The sequence below is a fragment of the Danio rerio genome, chromosome 8 (assembly GCF_049306965.1).
Source record: "Danio rerio strain Tuebingen ecotype United States chromosome 8, GRCz12tu, whole genome shotgun sequence".
Lineage (NCBI taxonomy): Eukaryota > Metazoa > Chordata > Actinopteri > Cypriniformes > Danionidae > Danio > Danio rerio.
In genome coordinates this window covers 33,442,909-33,460,636 of record NC_133183.1, presented here as the reverse complement: position 1 = coordinate 33,460,636, position 17,728 = coordinate 33,442,909, and the positions used below count along the sequence as shown (strand labels likewise).

Here is a 17,728-nt window from a genome sequence, read left to right as displayed (position 1 = left end):
CAGGATCAATCTCGCAGAAGACGTGCCGATACAGACGCACCCTTACGTGATGACGCAATTTTTGCCTTGTTGGAGGGTGATTTCATCAGGAACTGCTGGCGTTCAAGACAAAGAGAGAAGGCACTTCCTATTTGTTGTATATGTCAACGTATCTTGTTTCGGTACAAGATCAGCAGAGGTAAGAGCTTATTTAAAACCTTTTTAGATTCGTCTGTGAGGGCGACTTTGCGTCTTACCAAATGTCATTATCACTTACAATTCGGTCACAGTAAAGCTGTCAAATACCAGACCTGTCACATGCTTTACCAGAAACTGCATTACCTTATATTCTCTTTATCATTTAACATTTACCACAACCATTATTCTGTTGTTTACTACTATTGCTGTTGTTATTTTTTTGAATAAACATGTCCATTTTGCGTCGCTATATTGAGCATAAAGGACAACCAAATCAGTTGCAAATCATATGGTCGTTGCATTAGTATCTGTTTTAGGCTATACAATCATTAATTAACTCAAGATATTTATTACTGCTTTCGTATTTTTTTGATACAATTGAAACTACATATTTATCACACACAGCATACCCGTTTCATGTTTGCGACTTTGATATAAAGTTGTTGGTTTGTGTGTTGTTGTGTTTCCACCAAATGTTGGTCACGTGAAGAGTGGGCGGGGTCTGGAGGTGATCGAGCTGTCAGTGCGCAGCGTCACTGCGGATCTGCTGAAATTTCTCCACTTCTGCAAATGTCTTTCAGATGTCGGTAAGCGAGGAGATGGAAAACGCAGACCTGCTCGGTCTGATCTTCCCGGACGGTGAACCGGGATCCGGCGATCTGTTCCTCAAAGAGGGGAATAATTTCCTGGATGATTTTTTTTCAGAGCAAGATGTACGTAACGTTAACTCGCTCTTCAAGTGATCTAAATACTTCTGTTATCATGTGTAATGTAAATAACAAAATGGTCATTTAAATGTATTATCATACAAATATTATTTATTGGCATGTTTGTAAGATACAGTAGATAGCATTATTGTTTTGCAAATGCTCATATTGTTGCAATTGCTGAATAGAAGGGATTTAACAAGCCCGTAGCCGGAGGGGGGTTCGGGTGATATGAAAGGACCCACTCCCCACTGACAAAGGTCCTGAATTTGTCCCTACATGAGCGCATTTGTACTATTTTGACTGCTCTGCCATCATAAATTGTGAAAATAACTCATCAACGAAGGCTTTAAAACAGAATAATCTGATGAAGTCATCTTTCTGACTGAGGAAAGTTAAATGTGCTGGCCAGTTTGTTATTAAATGACAATACTTAGCCTTAAAACTTTAACAGATCTCTTTTTTCTTAATGATATTTGATGAAAATGACACATATAAATACATATTTTTTTCATATTTCTTAAATCTTTAGCAAATGCTTTGGTAGATCAAAAAGTGTGGTTATGACCACCCGACATGCTAATCCAGTAATAAATGATGCTTAAAATGTCACTTAAATGCAATATAGCTATTTTAACTAATAGAAAATGAGGCGAATAACTGTAAAAAAAAAAAAAAAAAAGTTCCACGTTTTGAGAAAAAAAAAAAACCACCCCTTCAGTGGTTTCAGTTCAGATGCAAAAACTTGCTGTCCGAAATTTCCATCGAAAATTAACATTTCTCTTACCCTCCTTTGTTTATGTTGAGATATTTCACTTTAAAGATCAGAAACAGGACTTATTCTATGCCATAAGAGTGATATTACTGAACATACTTGCAGGAGATTGATAAAAATGCCCATTTTAGAGGAAAATTTCAGATGGCATTTAGTTTTAATACACTATATGTATGCTATATGAATGCCTCAGAATAATAATAATATCATTTATAAAATAATATAAACAAAAATATGTTTCTTTTTAACCTAATTTACTTTACTAAATTATAGAATAATAATAATAAAAAGTAAAAATGTTGTCCATATAGTAATTTAAAAGTGGACTAGATAAATAATTCCTATAGATTTTCTTAATAATTATTACAAAAGCAATATCTGTATTGCATTAATTTTATATAATAGTAATAAAGGCGACATGGTGGCGCAGTGGGCATGTTTGCCTTACAGAAAAAAGGTTGCTGGTTCAAGCCTAGGCTGGGTTAGTTGGCATTTCTGTGTGGAGTTTGCATGATCTCCCCGTGTTGGCATGGGTTTCTTCCAGATGCTGCGGTTTCCCCCACAAGTCCAAAGACATGCAGTACAGGTGAATTGGCTATGCTAAAATTGAACGTAGTTTATGAGTGTGTGTGAATGTGTATGGATGTTTCCCAGTGATGGGTTGCAGCTGGATGAGCATCCGCTGCGTAAAACATATGCTGGATAAGTTGGCGGTTCATTCCGCTGTGGCGACCCCATATTATAAAAGGGACTAAGCCGAAAAGAAAATAAAGGAATGAATGAATAATAATAAAACTAATTGATTATAAATATAGCAATATTGCGTATGTACATGTAGATAGATGTCATAAAAATATATAATTACAGTTTTATACTTTATTGTCATTGTATAAAAATGAATAGAAATAATGTTAGTGCATACAGATGGATAGATTATAGAAACAAATGCTTTATTGCAGATGCTGAGTGGAATGGACACAGAGGACTTTCTCAGCAGTCTCCTGGGTGAGGAAGATGACGGTGTGATGGTCAACTGCATGTCTCAGTCTCCTCACGGCAGTGACAGCGGGATCTCAGAGGACACCACTCCACCACACTGCCAGAGTCCACATGATGGCAGCGAGACCGACACCGTGCCCAGTCCAGGCCAGGAGCCGCTGCTGTACTCAGAGTGTGTGACGGAGAGCTACGAGGCCCAGGTGGTGCAGACTGACCACTGCTACACCCTCCCACAAGACACCAACACCCTGCTGAGTGTCCGCTCTGAAAATCCTGAGTCAGATGTCTTCATAGATGTTGGTAAGGAAATGTTTTGGTGTGATTTGTTGATTTGTTCAAATGTGTCCCATCCTAAGCTATTTTTTCTTCCTGTCAGATGATTTGGATGCTAGTATGGAAGATGATGACTTCTCTCCTGAGCTGCCATGTTCACTTACCATTGAGGACTCCATGCAGAGCAGCAAACTGGACAGCCAGGTACATTTTCAATAACTTAAAAAGCCCCAGTTACTCTGTTTTACTCCTATCAATGGTTTACATTCTTTTAGTTACCACATAATATCCATTGCAGCATTAGCACTTTTTACACAGTGTCCGAAAGGGTTCAATTAAGTATCTGCTTATTCTAAATGCAGCCTTTTTGAGAGCCTGCTCTGATTGGTCAGATGGCCTAGTCTGTCGTCATTGATCTAACATTTAGGAGCCGATCACAACAAGCAGACTTTTTAGTTCTGAACACACTGGATGCACCATAAATCCTTTTTGTTGACTTTCGAGAAGAGCAGTGTGCTGCGCTTTTTACGTTGCAAGGCAACCACTATCAACTGTTTTGATGCTGGAGCACATGACGTCGGGTGCTTTTTTTCACATAGAGCGGATTTTTGTTTTTAACTGAAGGCACAGTAAGAGTATGAGACATATTCTGGGGCACATAAACAGCACTCTAACTGCATGCTGCCAATAGAAAAACATTTTAAAATGGTCCCCCTCACTGCAAAAAAAAAAAAATGTATTCATTGTAATTGGGGCATGGTACATGTTGGAAACCATATGCTCATTACCATATCTAATTTCAGCTCTAGAGGCCTTTTCAGGGCTTATAAACAGATATGAAGAGTAACAATGTTACTCCTTGTGCATTCAATGTGAATTTGATTTTGCAGTGCAGAACAGTGTCTGCTACTTAACCCAACTACTGTATTTCTCAGGTCAAGAGTTGTTTACAAGCAGCCAGTTAAGATCATAGGCTGGCATTATGCATATCTTTTACAAAACTGCTTGTTTGTGTAAAAATTAAGACAAAATTTCTGAACGACTGACTCTGTCTTTTTTCAAGTCAATAGGGGATTTGCACCAGTGGAACTTTTTCACAGTTCCTAGAACTAATAGTGGAAGTACCCATTTTTTGTTTGGTTCACACTGCATGAACTGGGACTGAATTAAGTTATTGGAGGAACAAAGTTGGCTCCTACATCAGAGCAGAGTCTAATCCAGCCTGGTAGGAGCAACAGTGCATTTAGTGTACACTGACTGAGGGAATACATTCCCATACATACACATGAAACCCCTGTACATTATTTTATAGTGGTAAAGGTTGTCGATGTACACAAAGCTGGGGCTTGTTCATGCTCAAACGGTGCAACAGTGTTCTCGTTAGGTGAGTTTTTAAAAAATGTAAGTCCAGTCAGCAACAACATTTCCATAAAGCTCACATTATTAAAGAGACAGTTCACACAGTGAGTACAAGAAAAGTCTGTTCTCTTTTATTATGAACGACAAGGCCAGTGACTGTAACATTGAGCCTATTTTGGCCCAGAATTCTTCAGAAAGAACAAAAAGAATGGAATTCCCAGCTGCCATATTTGCAAGACATGCGTCAGAAGATGTATTGCAGAGTGTTCAAAGCACCACTGATTACATTTAAAAATTGTTTTGCGACATTTTTGTTGGGGCTGGGGCTTTCCTTTGTGGCTATGTTTTCTCATCCTCAATTTTATGCAGGCCTACAAGTTGTCACAGGTGATTTAGTCTTTTTTTTTTTCAGTTTCAGTTACATAACTTTTGCAGTCCTTTTCCATTGTCATGAAACACAATGAAAACCGAGCAACCTTAGCCATCTTCATCCTCCAGTTTGTTGATTAGTTGAATGCCACATTAAGTCACTTCATAGTTCCTAGTAATTGTGCGACTCAACTAGGAATATAGTCTGGGTGGAAATGAGTTGTCAGGCAACTGGGCCAGGGTGCTAGATCGTAATACTACCCTAAAGCCCTAATATGTCCATGTATCTTTACTTAAAACATCTGAAACATTATGTATCTTTATTCACATAAAGCCATGTTATATACTATAGATAAAGTAATGTCTGAAAAAGAATAATTGGACAGCATTTTGTTACAGTATAATGTGCCTCTTTTATCTGCAGTTCCAGTTCAAAGAGATTGTTTTGACTGATGAGGAAAAGAGACTTTTGGCGAAAGAAGGTGCGACTATTCCATCTCACATGCCTCTTACAAAGGTAACAGAAGTGGTTTTTGATTTATTATGGTTTCGTATAGAAGTTTTCATGAATTGCTCATTTAATGCAATACGACAGTGTTAAATGTTAAATTGTTTCTTAAGGCAGAGGAACGGACCCTGAAGAGAGTGAGGAGAAAGATCCGGAACAAACAATCTGCTCAAGAGAGTCGCAAGAAGAAGAAAGTTTATGTTGACGGCCTAGAGAACAGGTCAGTGTGGAAATATCTCTCAAAATACAAGCAGCACATAACTAGTTAACTATAAAGGTCTTGTGTTCAGTTGATCCTGATTATTAATTTATTCAGTATATAAAATTTGAAGAATTGTAAATAAATAGAGCACATTAAAATGCGGTTTTTTTTTATTAAATCTTTTTAAATGACTTTTTTTTTTTACCAAAAGTACCACATGTAATGCTACTATTCAAAAGAAAGAAGGGTTTATTGTCACTTTTAATCTATTTTATAATTTATTCTTCCTAACCAAAAAAATCCTCACTTTAGAACAGCGTGGTAATTTTGGGGTATTTTAATAAATTATTTTTTAAGATATTCAAGCAAATATTCTGTATGTCTATAGGGTTGCTGTTTGCACTGCTCACAACCAGGAATTACAAAAGAAAGTTGAGATGCTGCACAAACAGAACATGTAAGTGTATTTCTATTTTTCCTTTTGTCCTGAAGGTTATAATATATGGAGGACCAGGAGTCCCGGTTAGAAATGAAATTAAGAATCAAATTATCAGTTTAATTATTAAATCATTAAAATGTGTATAAATACACGTTTTTGTGTCTTCAGGTCCCTAATTGAACAGCTAAGAAAACTGCAGGCTATGGTAAAAATGTCCACAATGAAAACCACCACGACTAGCACTTGTATTATGGTAAGTATTTTGCCCCTGTGTTATTTTAATCTAATCTGAAGTATGGTGTATAAGTTTGAACTTTCACCTGCATGTCATTTTTTTTTGTTTCTGTTTTACATTTATTCAATAACATGCAATATGTTTCTGGATCTTCTCTGTCGTCAATTTCCAGGTGTTCCTGCTTTCTTTCTGCCTCATTATTTTCCCTTCAGTCAATCCGTTTGGCAGCAGCGATCAGAAAGACCTGTATGCGTCATCCACAGGTGAGCTGATTTGTTACAGTAAGGAATGTTGTCAAGCTTGTTGTTCTGCTCTTTTGACTTACAGTTAAATAGAAGTTGTTCAGTGTAACAATAGCTTTTGTACAAAATAAATCTTGTCAGGCATATTTACAAGCTATATGCTATATGTTAAGTTTTATATATATATATATATATATATATATATATATATATATATATATAAACTTGTTGAGCTGCTTATAGCTGGATTCGCTCTTCAGTGTTTGGACTTTCAGCAGTGAAATAAAACCACACTGAACTGAACTGAACTAAACTAACCTTCAAATTTGAAAATTGGACTGACTCATTTTAAAGATTTACACACACACACACACACACACACACACACACACACACACACACACACACATAAATATATGTATGTTCATCGCATTTATATATACGTTGTTATTTTGATACCAAATTCATTAATTTTATAATAAGCTAATGAGCTTTAATGAACTAATTTGGATTTTCAGAAATAATTTCTATAAATAGTTCTTATAATTATAAATTACAAAACAGACTACTTTCAAGTTAGTAAAAATTACCATTTAAAATGTTTATTAAATACAATGATTAAGTCAATTAACAGAATAATGAGACTAGGCATGGGATGATAACCCGGTTTCAAGGTTTACTGCGATTTGGAGAAGTCAAGGCTTTTCAAATCACAAAAATGTTCCGTTATACCATTCCTATGATACATGTAAAGGTTAATGTGTTTGTTTTATGTGTTGAAAAGAAATCTGTGTTTTTGAAACTAAGAAGCAGAAGACATGTTTACTGTTCCAAAATATTATAAATGTTTTCTAAAATCAAATATATTGTGTTCAATAGAGACATTTTAAAAATAATTTATTTTAGAGCAGGAATCACAATACTGTGAAATCGTGATATTGTCACCCAAGGTTATCATACAAGGTGTCCGCAGGGTCCTAAAAAGTATTAAAAGATGATAAATCAATTATGAGAAAATTAAGGCCCTTAAAAGGTATTAAAAAAGTCCTTATCACATTTTTACGAGGTCTTAAATTTTGTTCAAGCATTTACTTCAAAAAATTATGTATATTTATTTTCCGCCTAATATTAATAATGGCGTGCTCGATTCACATGATTGGTTCGGACTGTGGCGCATCCGGCCAAGCTCCTCTGTCCGGGTGATGCAATTTGCGACAAAGATGATGTGATGCTCTCCACGTGTAGCGAAACTATAGAGCAAAACAGATAACAAAATGTACGCTTACTCCTTTTTGTAGAATGACAAGTTTAAACAGATGCTGAAGCCTGTTGCTGAAAACAACCGCGTATTTTATTCTTTCAAGCTTTGTTTCTTCCGAGCTTTTCTGAGTTCTGTTGCATGGTTGTGCTAGATTGATAAACTACAACAGTTTATTAACAACTGTTTATTAAGTTAAAGGTTTGATAACTATTAAAACTTGAAGTGGCAATGAGATCTGAAAATATTTTTAGGTCTTCTAAAAGGTATTGAAATTACCTTTAGGATTCCCGCATTTAGCCTTTCATACCTTCAGAAACTTATGCCGGCCCTTGACTAAATAAGACAAAAACCAAGCAAATAAACTGTCACTTAAATCACAATTATTATTATTTTTTTTTAGAAACCCACGAGCAAAAAAAGTTTTTAAAAAGAGATAAAAGTTACTTTAATTATTAAACTCAAAAGCTTTATTATACAAAAAAAACAAACTGGTGTATTAATGTTGTACAGTAGCATCAGTGTTCTACTTGAGTACTTACATTTCTGACATCACTAAATAATATTCTTTTCCATTCCCTTCTAGGAATGTCCCGAGCCCTGCGATCTTACCCAGCTATTAAAAAGGACAACATCATATCGACCTCTGCAAAAGAAGTGGTGGATCAGGATGTACTTCTGGTGGCCACAATTGAGAATAACCAGGCTCTTCTGTCGGCCGGTCAGAACCACACACCAGATTACCAGCGGCTGGAGCAGTCCGACTCTGAGTCTGGAGTCAACAGCAACTCCTCATCCGACTTCCCCGCTCCGCCACAGTCAGATCTCAAAGCAGACGCCACTCTGTCCGAATCTCACAGGAACTCTGGTGCACCACCGGTCATCTATGATGGCCAGAGCAAATCCAAGGAGAGCTGGATGGAGCAGAAACCCACCTCAGTCATAATACAACAACACCGATCTGATGAAATGTAGTAACATGTCTAAAACAAAACATGCGCTTCAAAAAGTGAACTGTTGGGTCGAATTAGAAAAAATATAACTGGGTAAAAATGCTTTAAATTTAGTTGAAATAAATATTTACCTCTTTTTTAACTTAATGGATTACACTTTTTTAACTTAATTTGTAATAATGAATTAAGTTGAATCGTTTTCTTAGATGTAACCAGTTTATCCGCCTGTTCACTTTTTTAAGTGTGCATTGTTTTAGATGAAAGATCAAGTATAGCCATTTTTCTTCATTGTAGCATCGCAGTCTGACCATTTTCCTTTATTTTTATCTGCTGTCATGCTATAATAGCACTTTTTGATACCTAGTCATTTGATTATTATTGGATATTATTGTCCGTTTTATGTACACAAATGATGAGTCTTCTTAAAAAGGAAACGTGAAGGAGTTTTATTCTGCATTGCGTCCACGTTGAGATTTTGTAAATTCTGGAAATGTATTCATATGTCTGTATTACTATTTTGGGGCATCTAGCAAATGATTATTTTCCCTTTTTTTTAAAGGGAACCGTATGCTTAAAAGAGATTCCACTACTGAAAAAAATAGAGATCAATCTTAGTGATTTAAGAGCGTATTTAGAAAAGGGACTTGTAATGTTTGTTTTCTGCTTGTGCATTATTTGTGATTAGAAGAACCCTTTCTGTTAAAATGCTGTAAATCTAGCTTTAAATGTACTTTTCAGAGGGGGGATAGTGTTGCACATATCCATGCAATAATAATAGAATGTTTATGTCTACATATGTATATACTTATGAAACAAATGTCATGATCTGCTGTGTCAGTGATGCATTTTATGTCATTTTATTGGTGTTGATATTTTGTCTGATGAGACTTTTATGTTATTTCATTTTTTTTATGATTTATTTTTAGTCTTCGGTCATATGATGCACTGATGTATCTTGGAATGTTCATAAACCGTTCATTTATGTCATTATCATGCTATTCATTAAAAATGTCCAGTTTACTATATAAAAAAGTTGTCATTTATCTGTTAAAATGTATAAATTTATCTATTAAAATATAAAAAGAAATAATAATAATTCCTTACATTTTCATAGCGCTTTTCAGGACCTAGCAAGCATTTTTTTGTTGTTTTTAAAAGATATCTAATACATGTTTAAAGGACGTCTAAACAGTCGTCTTGGCTAAAACAAGGCTACTCCAGTTTTGGGCTTTTCTTTGACGTTTATTAGATTTCACTGACAGCCCAAATTTAGCAATGTTTTAGCCAAGCTTAAATGTCTATTAGACGCCTGATACTGAAAGGGGGGAGGGGGGGGATCTTACTCTCCAAAATATATATATATATTTTTTTTTTTTTGTTTTTTTAGATAAAAACGTGATATTTTCTGTCAGAAATTGATACTATATATTTCGTTAAACTAAACGAAACTAGAAATAATAAAAATATTTTCTTCAAAAACATTATCTTGTTACGACTCATGTCAAAACAACTGGAATTCTAAGAAATTGTCTTGCATCAAAACCAGGTCGATGTTATGTAGGCTACATGTCCAAGCATGTCTCAGTCAGACATATCCTATTTTTGCTGCTCCAAAGAAATGCAAATTTACAAAAATGAAGCCATACTTTTAAAGCAGAAATTAACATGTCTGACTTCTATGCAAATGCGCTAACAAAACATAAATGTAAATATGAGCTATTTTGATACCCTCTAGCACGCACGCAAATCGCAAAAAACACATGACGTCATTACTGTAGTTCATACATGAAGTAAAACATATTGTTTACTTACCAAAATATAAAAAGGTGTCTTTATCTATTACATTAAATATGTCTTTATTATATTACATATATATTTATCTATTACAGTTTTTTTTCAATTATTTTGCCACAAATTTTAGAACCCTGATGTCAATTTTCAAAAATCTAGACACAACTCTAAACACTCACCACTTTTAACACATGCTCTCCATTGTTTAAAACTCTGCAAACTGCATTCATTTCCTTTAGGAACTACTGGATTTGAAGGATCATTGGTTCACATAATCGTTTTATCATACAAATTCTACAGGAACACAACTTTAGATAACCAGCACACAAAATGCACATAGTTTAAAAAAAACAATCTTTAACAATCACTAAATATTGATGTATAAAATATATGATACAGGTTTTATTATGGTTTATAAATAACTGTAGAGGGAACAGTATACAGACAGTGGACACAAACTAGTTTTACTCATTCCATCATAATGTAGGTTTACTGTCTATATATATATATATGGCATGATAAATGGCAACATATCCAAATTACAACTATAATCAAAATAGTACGAAAATCACTGTTTACATTTTTTCAACCATCTATCTTTCTATCTGTCTGTCTGTCTGTCTGTCTGTCTGTCTGTGTGTGTGTGTGTGTGTGTGTGTGTGTGTGTGTGTGTGTGTGTGTGTGTGTGTGTGTGTGTGTGTGTGTGTGTGTGTGTGTGTGTGTGTGTGTGTGTATGTATATATATGTGTGTGTGTGTGTGTGTGTGTGTGTGTGTGTGTGTGTGTGTGTGTGTGTGTGTGTGTGTGTGTGTGTGTGTGTGTGTGTGTGTGTGTGTGTGTGTGTGTGTGTGTGTGTGTGTGTGTGTGTGTGTGTGTGTGTGTGTGTTCTTATACAGCCATATGGACAATATTTTGACATTTTTGACATGTGTGGCGTATTTTATATATGTACAATTCATATGAACTATTATTTCACACAGGTAATTTGCATATATTTCTATATATCAGATTTCTGTTTTGGGATCTGTTATCATCAGTCTGGTCTTGTGGATTTGGTTACAGGTTCTCCTCTACATCACAGTCATATTTTCATTAATCAAAAATCTTGGAAAGAACCTTTTGTTAATGTGAACCCAGGCCTGACACTGGTCTGCTGTGATTGGGCTTTCTTACATACAGTACAGTAATGTCATATACAAAAACATTGTCTGTAAAAGTGGTACACGGATGGAACAAAGAAACCATAAATATGGAATAAGGATGAATAAAAATGAAATCTATAGATAATGTAGTCCAGTTGGGTCATCTTCTGAGGTAACTGATGTCATTTGATCTATCCTGAATCTTTCATCATCTAAACATGTAATATTGTACATCAGTTTCCACACACCAAGAATAATGCAACAGCTATTTATCATTCTAAGTGCTTGTATCAGTTGATAGTAACATCATGTTAAGTAAATGAATACGCATTTATTTAAATGTAATGTTTGAGTTGCATTTTGAAATGGGATCAATTTGATGTTTAATTGTGTTATATTGAAAAGATGATCTTAGTTCAATGAACAAAGTATCTTTTACGTGTGTATTGTTTCCAAGCATTTGAAAAAAAGAGTTTTGCAAAAACATACAATTTTGGCAATGGTTTTGAATTTTGTGTCAAGAGTTTTATAAAATTGACTCCAAAGTTCTGACCTTTGTGGCGAAACGATTGTAAAAAACAGTAGGACATTTTTGTAGAGTTTAAATGAATTTATTTAAATCTGCAGCTCTGGCAAACCGTCTCGTTCCTGCAGATGGCGCCACAACAACATCTCATATCACTCTGGTGTCATTAGTTCTACACTTGAAGTTTTCTAAATGAGCAACTACATATCTACTGATATCATTCACATTTACATCGTAGTTTGCAGGGGTTTACTGAGGTATTATGTATCAAAATACTATGCAAAATACCTTGCATGTTTAATTTGCCATGCATAATAGATGTATAATCTATGCATGAATTCGAGGAGTGTTTCACACAAACAAGTAAATGCACAACCGCAAGATGGCGCATTACATTCACATTTACTAGATTTTTTTTTAGGCTATGGTTCAGATCTGCAGAAATGTGACAATAAACCCAAAATCTTAATGTTTTATCAAAAACAATAAAGCATTATTAAGTTCTATACTTTTAATTCTCAGCATAACAGGAGACACATCTACATATAAACTGAAATTTACTTAAATGTACTTAAATCTTGCTGCAAAAAAGAACCCACATAGCAAAATATCTCTGGCCCACACAATCAGCTTTTGCTTGGCCCACATGCTGGAGTGAATTATGGTACATGACTGGACCAAGTCTAGCTTCCAGACAAGGGCCAAACATGGACCATGTCTGGGCCAAGTCTCAGCCAAGTTAATACCCATAACTGAGCCTGAACTGGGCCAGATATGTTGGTACAGTATGTCACAATGGCAATGGAATTGATAAACCCATGAATCATTGTGCTTTAGATGTGATTTAGCTGTGCTTTTTCTTAAAGCAATCTGATTAGTAGATTTTTATTTATTTATTTATAAATAATAAATATGTATTTTAAATGTGGGTCAAGATAGGCCAAACCTCCATGTACCAATTATTAACATCTGAGCCAAATACTGCATTTTACATCTGGCCCAAGTATTGTGTGTCGCCTTAAAGACGGTGCCACCTTTGCCAAAACAGGGCCATGTTTGGCGCACATGCTGTATACCAGTGTCGGATGAATGCCTGCTGTGCCACATTTAGGCCAAATTTGGGCCAAAATTCTTTGCTACCTGGGAATGTATTTTGACCATAGGTACATTTGCAGAGGATTAAAGCTAATAATGTTGTAATTTATTTATTTATTTATTTTTTTTTGCGCATGGACTGCTTAGCCCTGATGTATAACACAAAGAGGTAGCCTATTAATTTTGTGTTGCCTGTAATTGTTTCTTTGACTTGCATAATATGAATCACCAAAGTGATTGAACCACAGTTTCAGCCAAAAACCTTTGTTCTACAGAAGAAAATGTTGCATAAAGCAGAATAAATACAGCGTGCAAATGTTCATTATTGGGTGAACCTTACCTTTCAAAGCAGCAAACCAGCTTAGGCTGGTCAGCAGGGTACATATGCGACATTACAGAGTCTAGACCAGTTTGAACAAGACTTGATGTAGTCTGATCCGTGCAGCGATGCCATTTCAAGGTGTTTCTAAATAATTAATTAATCTCTATTTACTGGAATGGCATTGCTCACAGTTTTGCACAAGGTATTAAAAGCTAAACACGTTGAAGGTGGAGTGAGAGCTATCCACTAGTCTATTTGTATATATGCACTAAGCTGACCCACTTCCAAAAAGCAGGAACAAAAGTTTTGGCTCTTGATCTCTCCGGGACACACTTTTGGCAAGCTGTAACAAAGCCAGGGGCAGGTGGAACATGAGGCTATTATTCCTGCTTTAGGGTCGGCCAAGCAGTCATTAATGGGCACACGACAAAGACACGTAAATGAGGATGACTTCTATACAAATGCAAAAGAGTGGCGTGTGCCTCACTCTTCGGCCTTTGTGTGCTTGAGTGTGGAGGAGGGGGTCATGGACCAAATGTCCCCACAAGTCCAGTAACCCTAATGAAAGCTGGTCTGAGCTGGTCAGTAGGTGGAGGAGCAATAACAAACACAGTCACATAACTTGCAGTTAAACAGATAACTGTTGTTTGTTTTACAATAAAGTTATTTAGCTGCGTTTCTTTGTTATTACTGGATTCTAGCAATTAGATGAAGCTATATGAACTCAACTTCTTTTGAAGAGGTCAAGCCTTATATGAGGAAAACACCCTGAACAAACAAATCTAAAAAAGAACATTTAAAATACATTGTAGTTTTTGAATATACATGTATAGAAATCAAAACAATATAAAACAAATATGTGATAGACTCGAGCAAACCACATGAATCCTACCATAGCCCAAAAATGGAGGATGAATAAATTCCGTAGTCAATTTCACACAGTTTGTACTCAAACATTAAGAAACAGCACGAGCCGTGCTTTGTGTTGTTGATGGAGTGATAGTTGAACACCCACGTGGGCTGTTTACAGGCATTAGAGTGATTTACATACACCCGTGCCACGAGCCAATCAGAAGCGAAGATAAGCGGGGCTCCTCCTTCTGCCGAGAAATTCACCCGATGCTGTATAAAAGACAGAGAGCGCTTTGACAAAGCATCACAAGCGCACAACTCACAGAAGAGCAAAGACACGCGAAACGCGACCTAAAGTGGATTTAAACAATGACTTTTGAAGAACTTAGTGGACAAGACAACACAGCTACTACTGGCGATAGGTAAGTCCTTGTATTGTGCTGATGTTTATATCTTTAATGGCGTTATATCGATGTAACTCTGCATCCAGTACATAGACTAACACGCCGGTTGTTTTCTCCAGAATGCAGACTGCCGGAACAGCACTAGAGGAGCTCCTGGTCTCCGCTAAAAAGCAGGACTGTCTTACTGTCGGTGTATATGAATCTGCACAAGTCATGAATGTGTAAGTATCCTATCTGCTTTTGAGGATGTAAAATCTTATTTTAAAAATCTAAATGTTGCTTTTTAGTGTGCATAATAATTACATTAGTCAAATAGAAATGTGATTTAGAGTTCCTAGTCCTCACATAAATGCATGCAGCACGTTGAACTGTTCTCTAATCAGCATGTCTCCTTTGTGCACCCTCAGTGACCCAGACAGCGTGGCTTTCTGCGTTCTGGCTACGGATGAGGAGTATGAATATGACATCGCCTTGCAGATCCACTTCACCCTCATCCAAGCCTTCTGCTTCGACAACGACATCAACATCGTTCGTGTGAACGACATTGAACGTCTTGCTGACATCGTGGGCTGCGATCAAGACGAGGAGCCTAAAGACGCACACTGCATACTTGTAACGGTGAGTAGATCACCTCCTCTTCACCACACTCTTATCAACACCTACATTTGCACGGGATATTAATATTGCTTCTTCTTTTCTTCCCAAAGCGCCCCAATGATGATTCTTGGAAAGATTCTGCTCTGGACAAACTGGGCTTGTTTTGTGAGGAAAGCCGTAATGTCTACGAATGGGTGCCTAGTATTACTCTGCCTGAACGCTGATGGGACTTTGGCATGTTCAACGTGAATGAAACAAGTCGAAGACGTCCATCCTAAAGGGTATACCGGTGCAAAGCTAAAAAGCTTTGAGATGTTGTGTGGATTATCCTTACAAGTGGACTGACCCAGCGTACGGTTGGTCGTCCTGGAAAAGCTGAGGTTCAGAATCTTTTTTTGGACGAGCATGGAAAAGTCAAGGCTCCTGTGCCACTCAAGTCTATTGTGGTGGTCTCGTGGAGACAATGGGAGAGACAAAAGGACAGTTGGACTGTGAGAGAGCACGTTTATGAGAGATTGTCGGAAGTGAAGAAGTTCTTGAGGAAAGAGAAGATGTGGATTTTACTTAAGTGATATTATGAAGAACTTATCTTTTTGAAGGCACTTGGGATGTTGTCTGAAAAAATATTACATGGACATTAATGTAATTTTGTCATTTGTGGGGGCAAAAAAGATGGATTTACTTATATGGTGATATTATGAAGTTGTGCTTTGTGTATAATCAAAATGCAATGTCAAACTGTGGCCAAGAAGCCACTGGTTTTTCAAATTTCTAAATAAAACACCTTAAACATCAAATATGGCATGTGTCTTTCTAAAGCTGATTTATTTTCACCCAGTTACATCAGAGTGGGGAGTTGATGGCAGTTCAGTAACACACTACAAGAGAGCGAGTGAGGTTGCGATTGCACTAGAGAGACTGGCATCTCTCCAAGCACTGCCTGACCTTTCACCACCCATGCACCAGCTGCTTTCTTTAAACGGCTTGCTCAACTGAAGAGCCCCCTTTGCAATGAGGGTTTGACTTCTGTCATGTGTAGGTTTTGCACCATCCGTTTGAAGTAGAGTCGAGCCAGTTCTGTCAGATGACTAATTTTGGAGAATACACCAGATATAACCATACAAACTTATTTGTTTTAACAGCAAAGGTCTTTAATAGTGTATAATTAGAACATTTGAAAATGAAAACAGGATTTTAAATTTAATATGCAGGTTTTTTTTATGATGTCATCAAACAAAATTGTGCATAATAATACAAATTAAGCTAAAATATATCTACACTGTAAAAACATAAGGGATGGAGATAGTTGCTACACTATTTTAATTCAGTGTGCATGGATCGCAACATGTTAACAGATGACTGTCTTCACTAATCAGTTTGAACTCTTTCATTGTGGACGTGTGCTTGGTTTGTGGTTTACTAGAGAAAGGATGCCAAACTACCAGTAAAACAGACACTCATTTGTGGTTAGTTTGAACTGTAGTTATGCTGTCCAGTCAGCCTCGCTCTCAGTTACTTCACTGGAAGTTTTCTGTGTGTTTAACAGCAAATAAGTGCACCAGGTGTTATGTACTGATGGCAAATGCCCGAAGCAAAGTGAGCCAAAACTTAAAAGAGCACTTCAGGTAGCGGCTGAAAACTCTTTGTGCACTTGAAAGTCAACCGACAAGAAAGCTAAGCACATGCATTCACAAAGCAACACACACACACCTGCTTCTGAAAACAAAGAAACAGCAGACAGCGGTTCTGCTAAATGTATCTTACACTCCTTTGGAGAGTAACTGATCTTTGCCATTAACTAATGACAACTCATGCACTAAAATCTAGAAACTGGGTCAGTTGTAATGGAGATCCCCCTTAAGGTCATTCTAGTAAACACCTACAAACAACTTCTTTGAAAGTAGTAATCACACATTGTGTCTTTCAGTATTTATTTGTAACAGATTTGAATATTAAACATAATTTTCTCAGTTCAGTGTGTGCATTTATAAACCAGAGAGTGATTAAAAACAGACAGACAAGCAGAACACAAAGACTACTCGACAAACAGACCCAGTGGCTTGTTGTCTTTTTCATCACAGCTGTAAATGGCTTCTCAGAAGCCCTTTGCAACAGCCATTTACAACAGTTATTGCAAAAGGGTCTATACATATCGATTTCACAGGTGCAGTTCATGTTTTCTGGCCAAGTTTACACAGCCACAGGATATGGCTGTCTGTCAGTCCTGTTTTGGGGTCAGTAATATTGCTGTTTACTTATTTGACTTAAGAAAGAGGATATATCATTCCTAAACTCTCACCTTACAATCATATTGTCAGTGAAACCTTGATGTGTGAATGTAAGATGTAAGATGTCTGTCACATCACCTGATAATGAGAAAGATGGAAAAGATCTGTTATTTACATGTACAGTAAATATATATATATATATATATATATATATATATATATATATATATATATATATATATATATATATATATATATATATATATATATACACAC

At 36.2% G+C, this 17,728-nt stretch overlaps 2 protein-coding genes across 3 annotated transcripts; both read left to right on the top strand.

Moving 5' to 3' along the window:
* The first annotated feature begins 109 nt into the window (after positions 1-109).
* Positions 110-9,528, top strand: creb3l3l (cAMP responsive element binding protein 3-like 3 like). Of its 2 annotated transcripts, none has more exons than XM_005167154.5 (10): positions 110-178; positions 668-890; positions 2,619-2,958; positions 3,035-3,135; positions 5,084-5,176; positions 5,281-5,387; positions 5,758-5,826; positions 5,977-6,061; positions 6,216-6,306; positions 8,130-9,528. In XM_005167154.5, the coding sequence occupies exons 2-10, from the start codon at positions 759-761 to the stop codon at positions 8,516-8,518; spliced, it is 1,407 nt and encodes a 468-aa protein (XP_005167211.1). In that variant the 5' UTR covers positions 110-178; positions 668-758; the 3' UTR covers positions 8,519-9,528.
* A 5,015-nt stretch (positions 9,529-14,543) lies between these two features.
* Positions 14,544-16,021, top strand: gadd45ga (growth arrest and DNA-damage-inducible, gamma a). Its single transcript, NM_205691.1, is given in 4 exon segments — positions 14,544-14,645; positions 14,747-14,848; positions 15,035-15,245; positions 15,335-16,021. Coding segments are annotated over 4 exon segments (480 nt in total). The 5' UTR covers positions 14,544-14,592; the 3' UTR covers positions 15,449-16,021.
* Positions 16,022-17,728: the final 1,707 nt, after the last annotated feature.

What these genes read in the sequence shown, in the direction of transcription:
- creb3l3l (XM_005167154.5), top strand. Translation starts at nt 759, where the DNA reads ATGTCGGTAAGCGAGGAGATGGAAAACGCAGACCTGCTCGGTCTGATC. An exon ending in GCAGCAAACTGGACAGCCAG is followed by an intron (nt 3,136 to 5,083) that starts GTACATTTTCAA and finishes TTTTATCTGCAG; the next exon opens with TTCCAGTTCAAAGAGATTGT. An exon ending in GTTGACGGCCTAGAGAACAG is followed by an intron (nt 5,388 to 5,757) that starts GTCAGTGTGGAA and finishes GTATGTCTATAG; the next exon opens with GGTTGCTGTTTGCACTGCTC.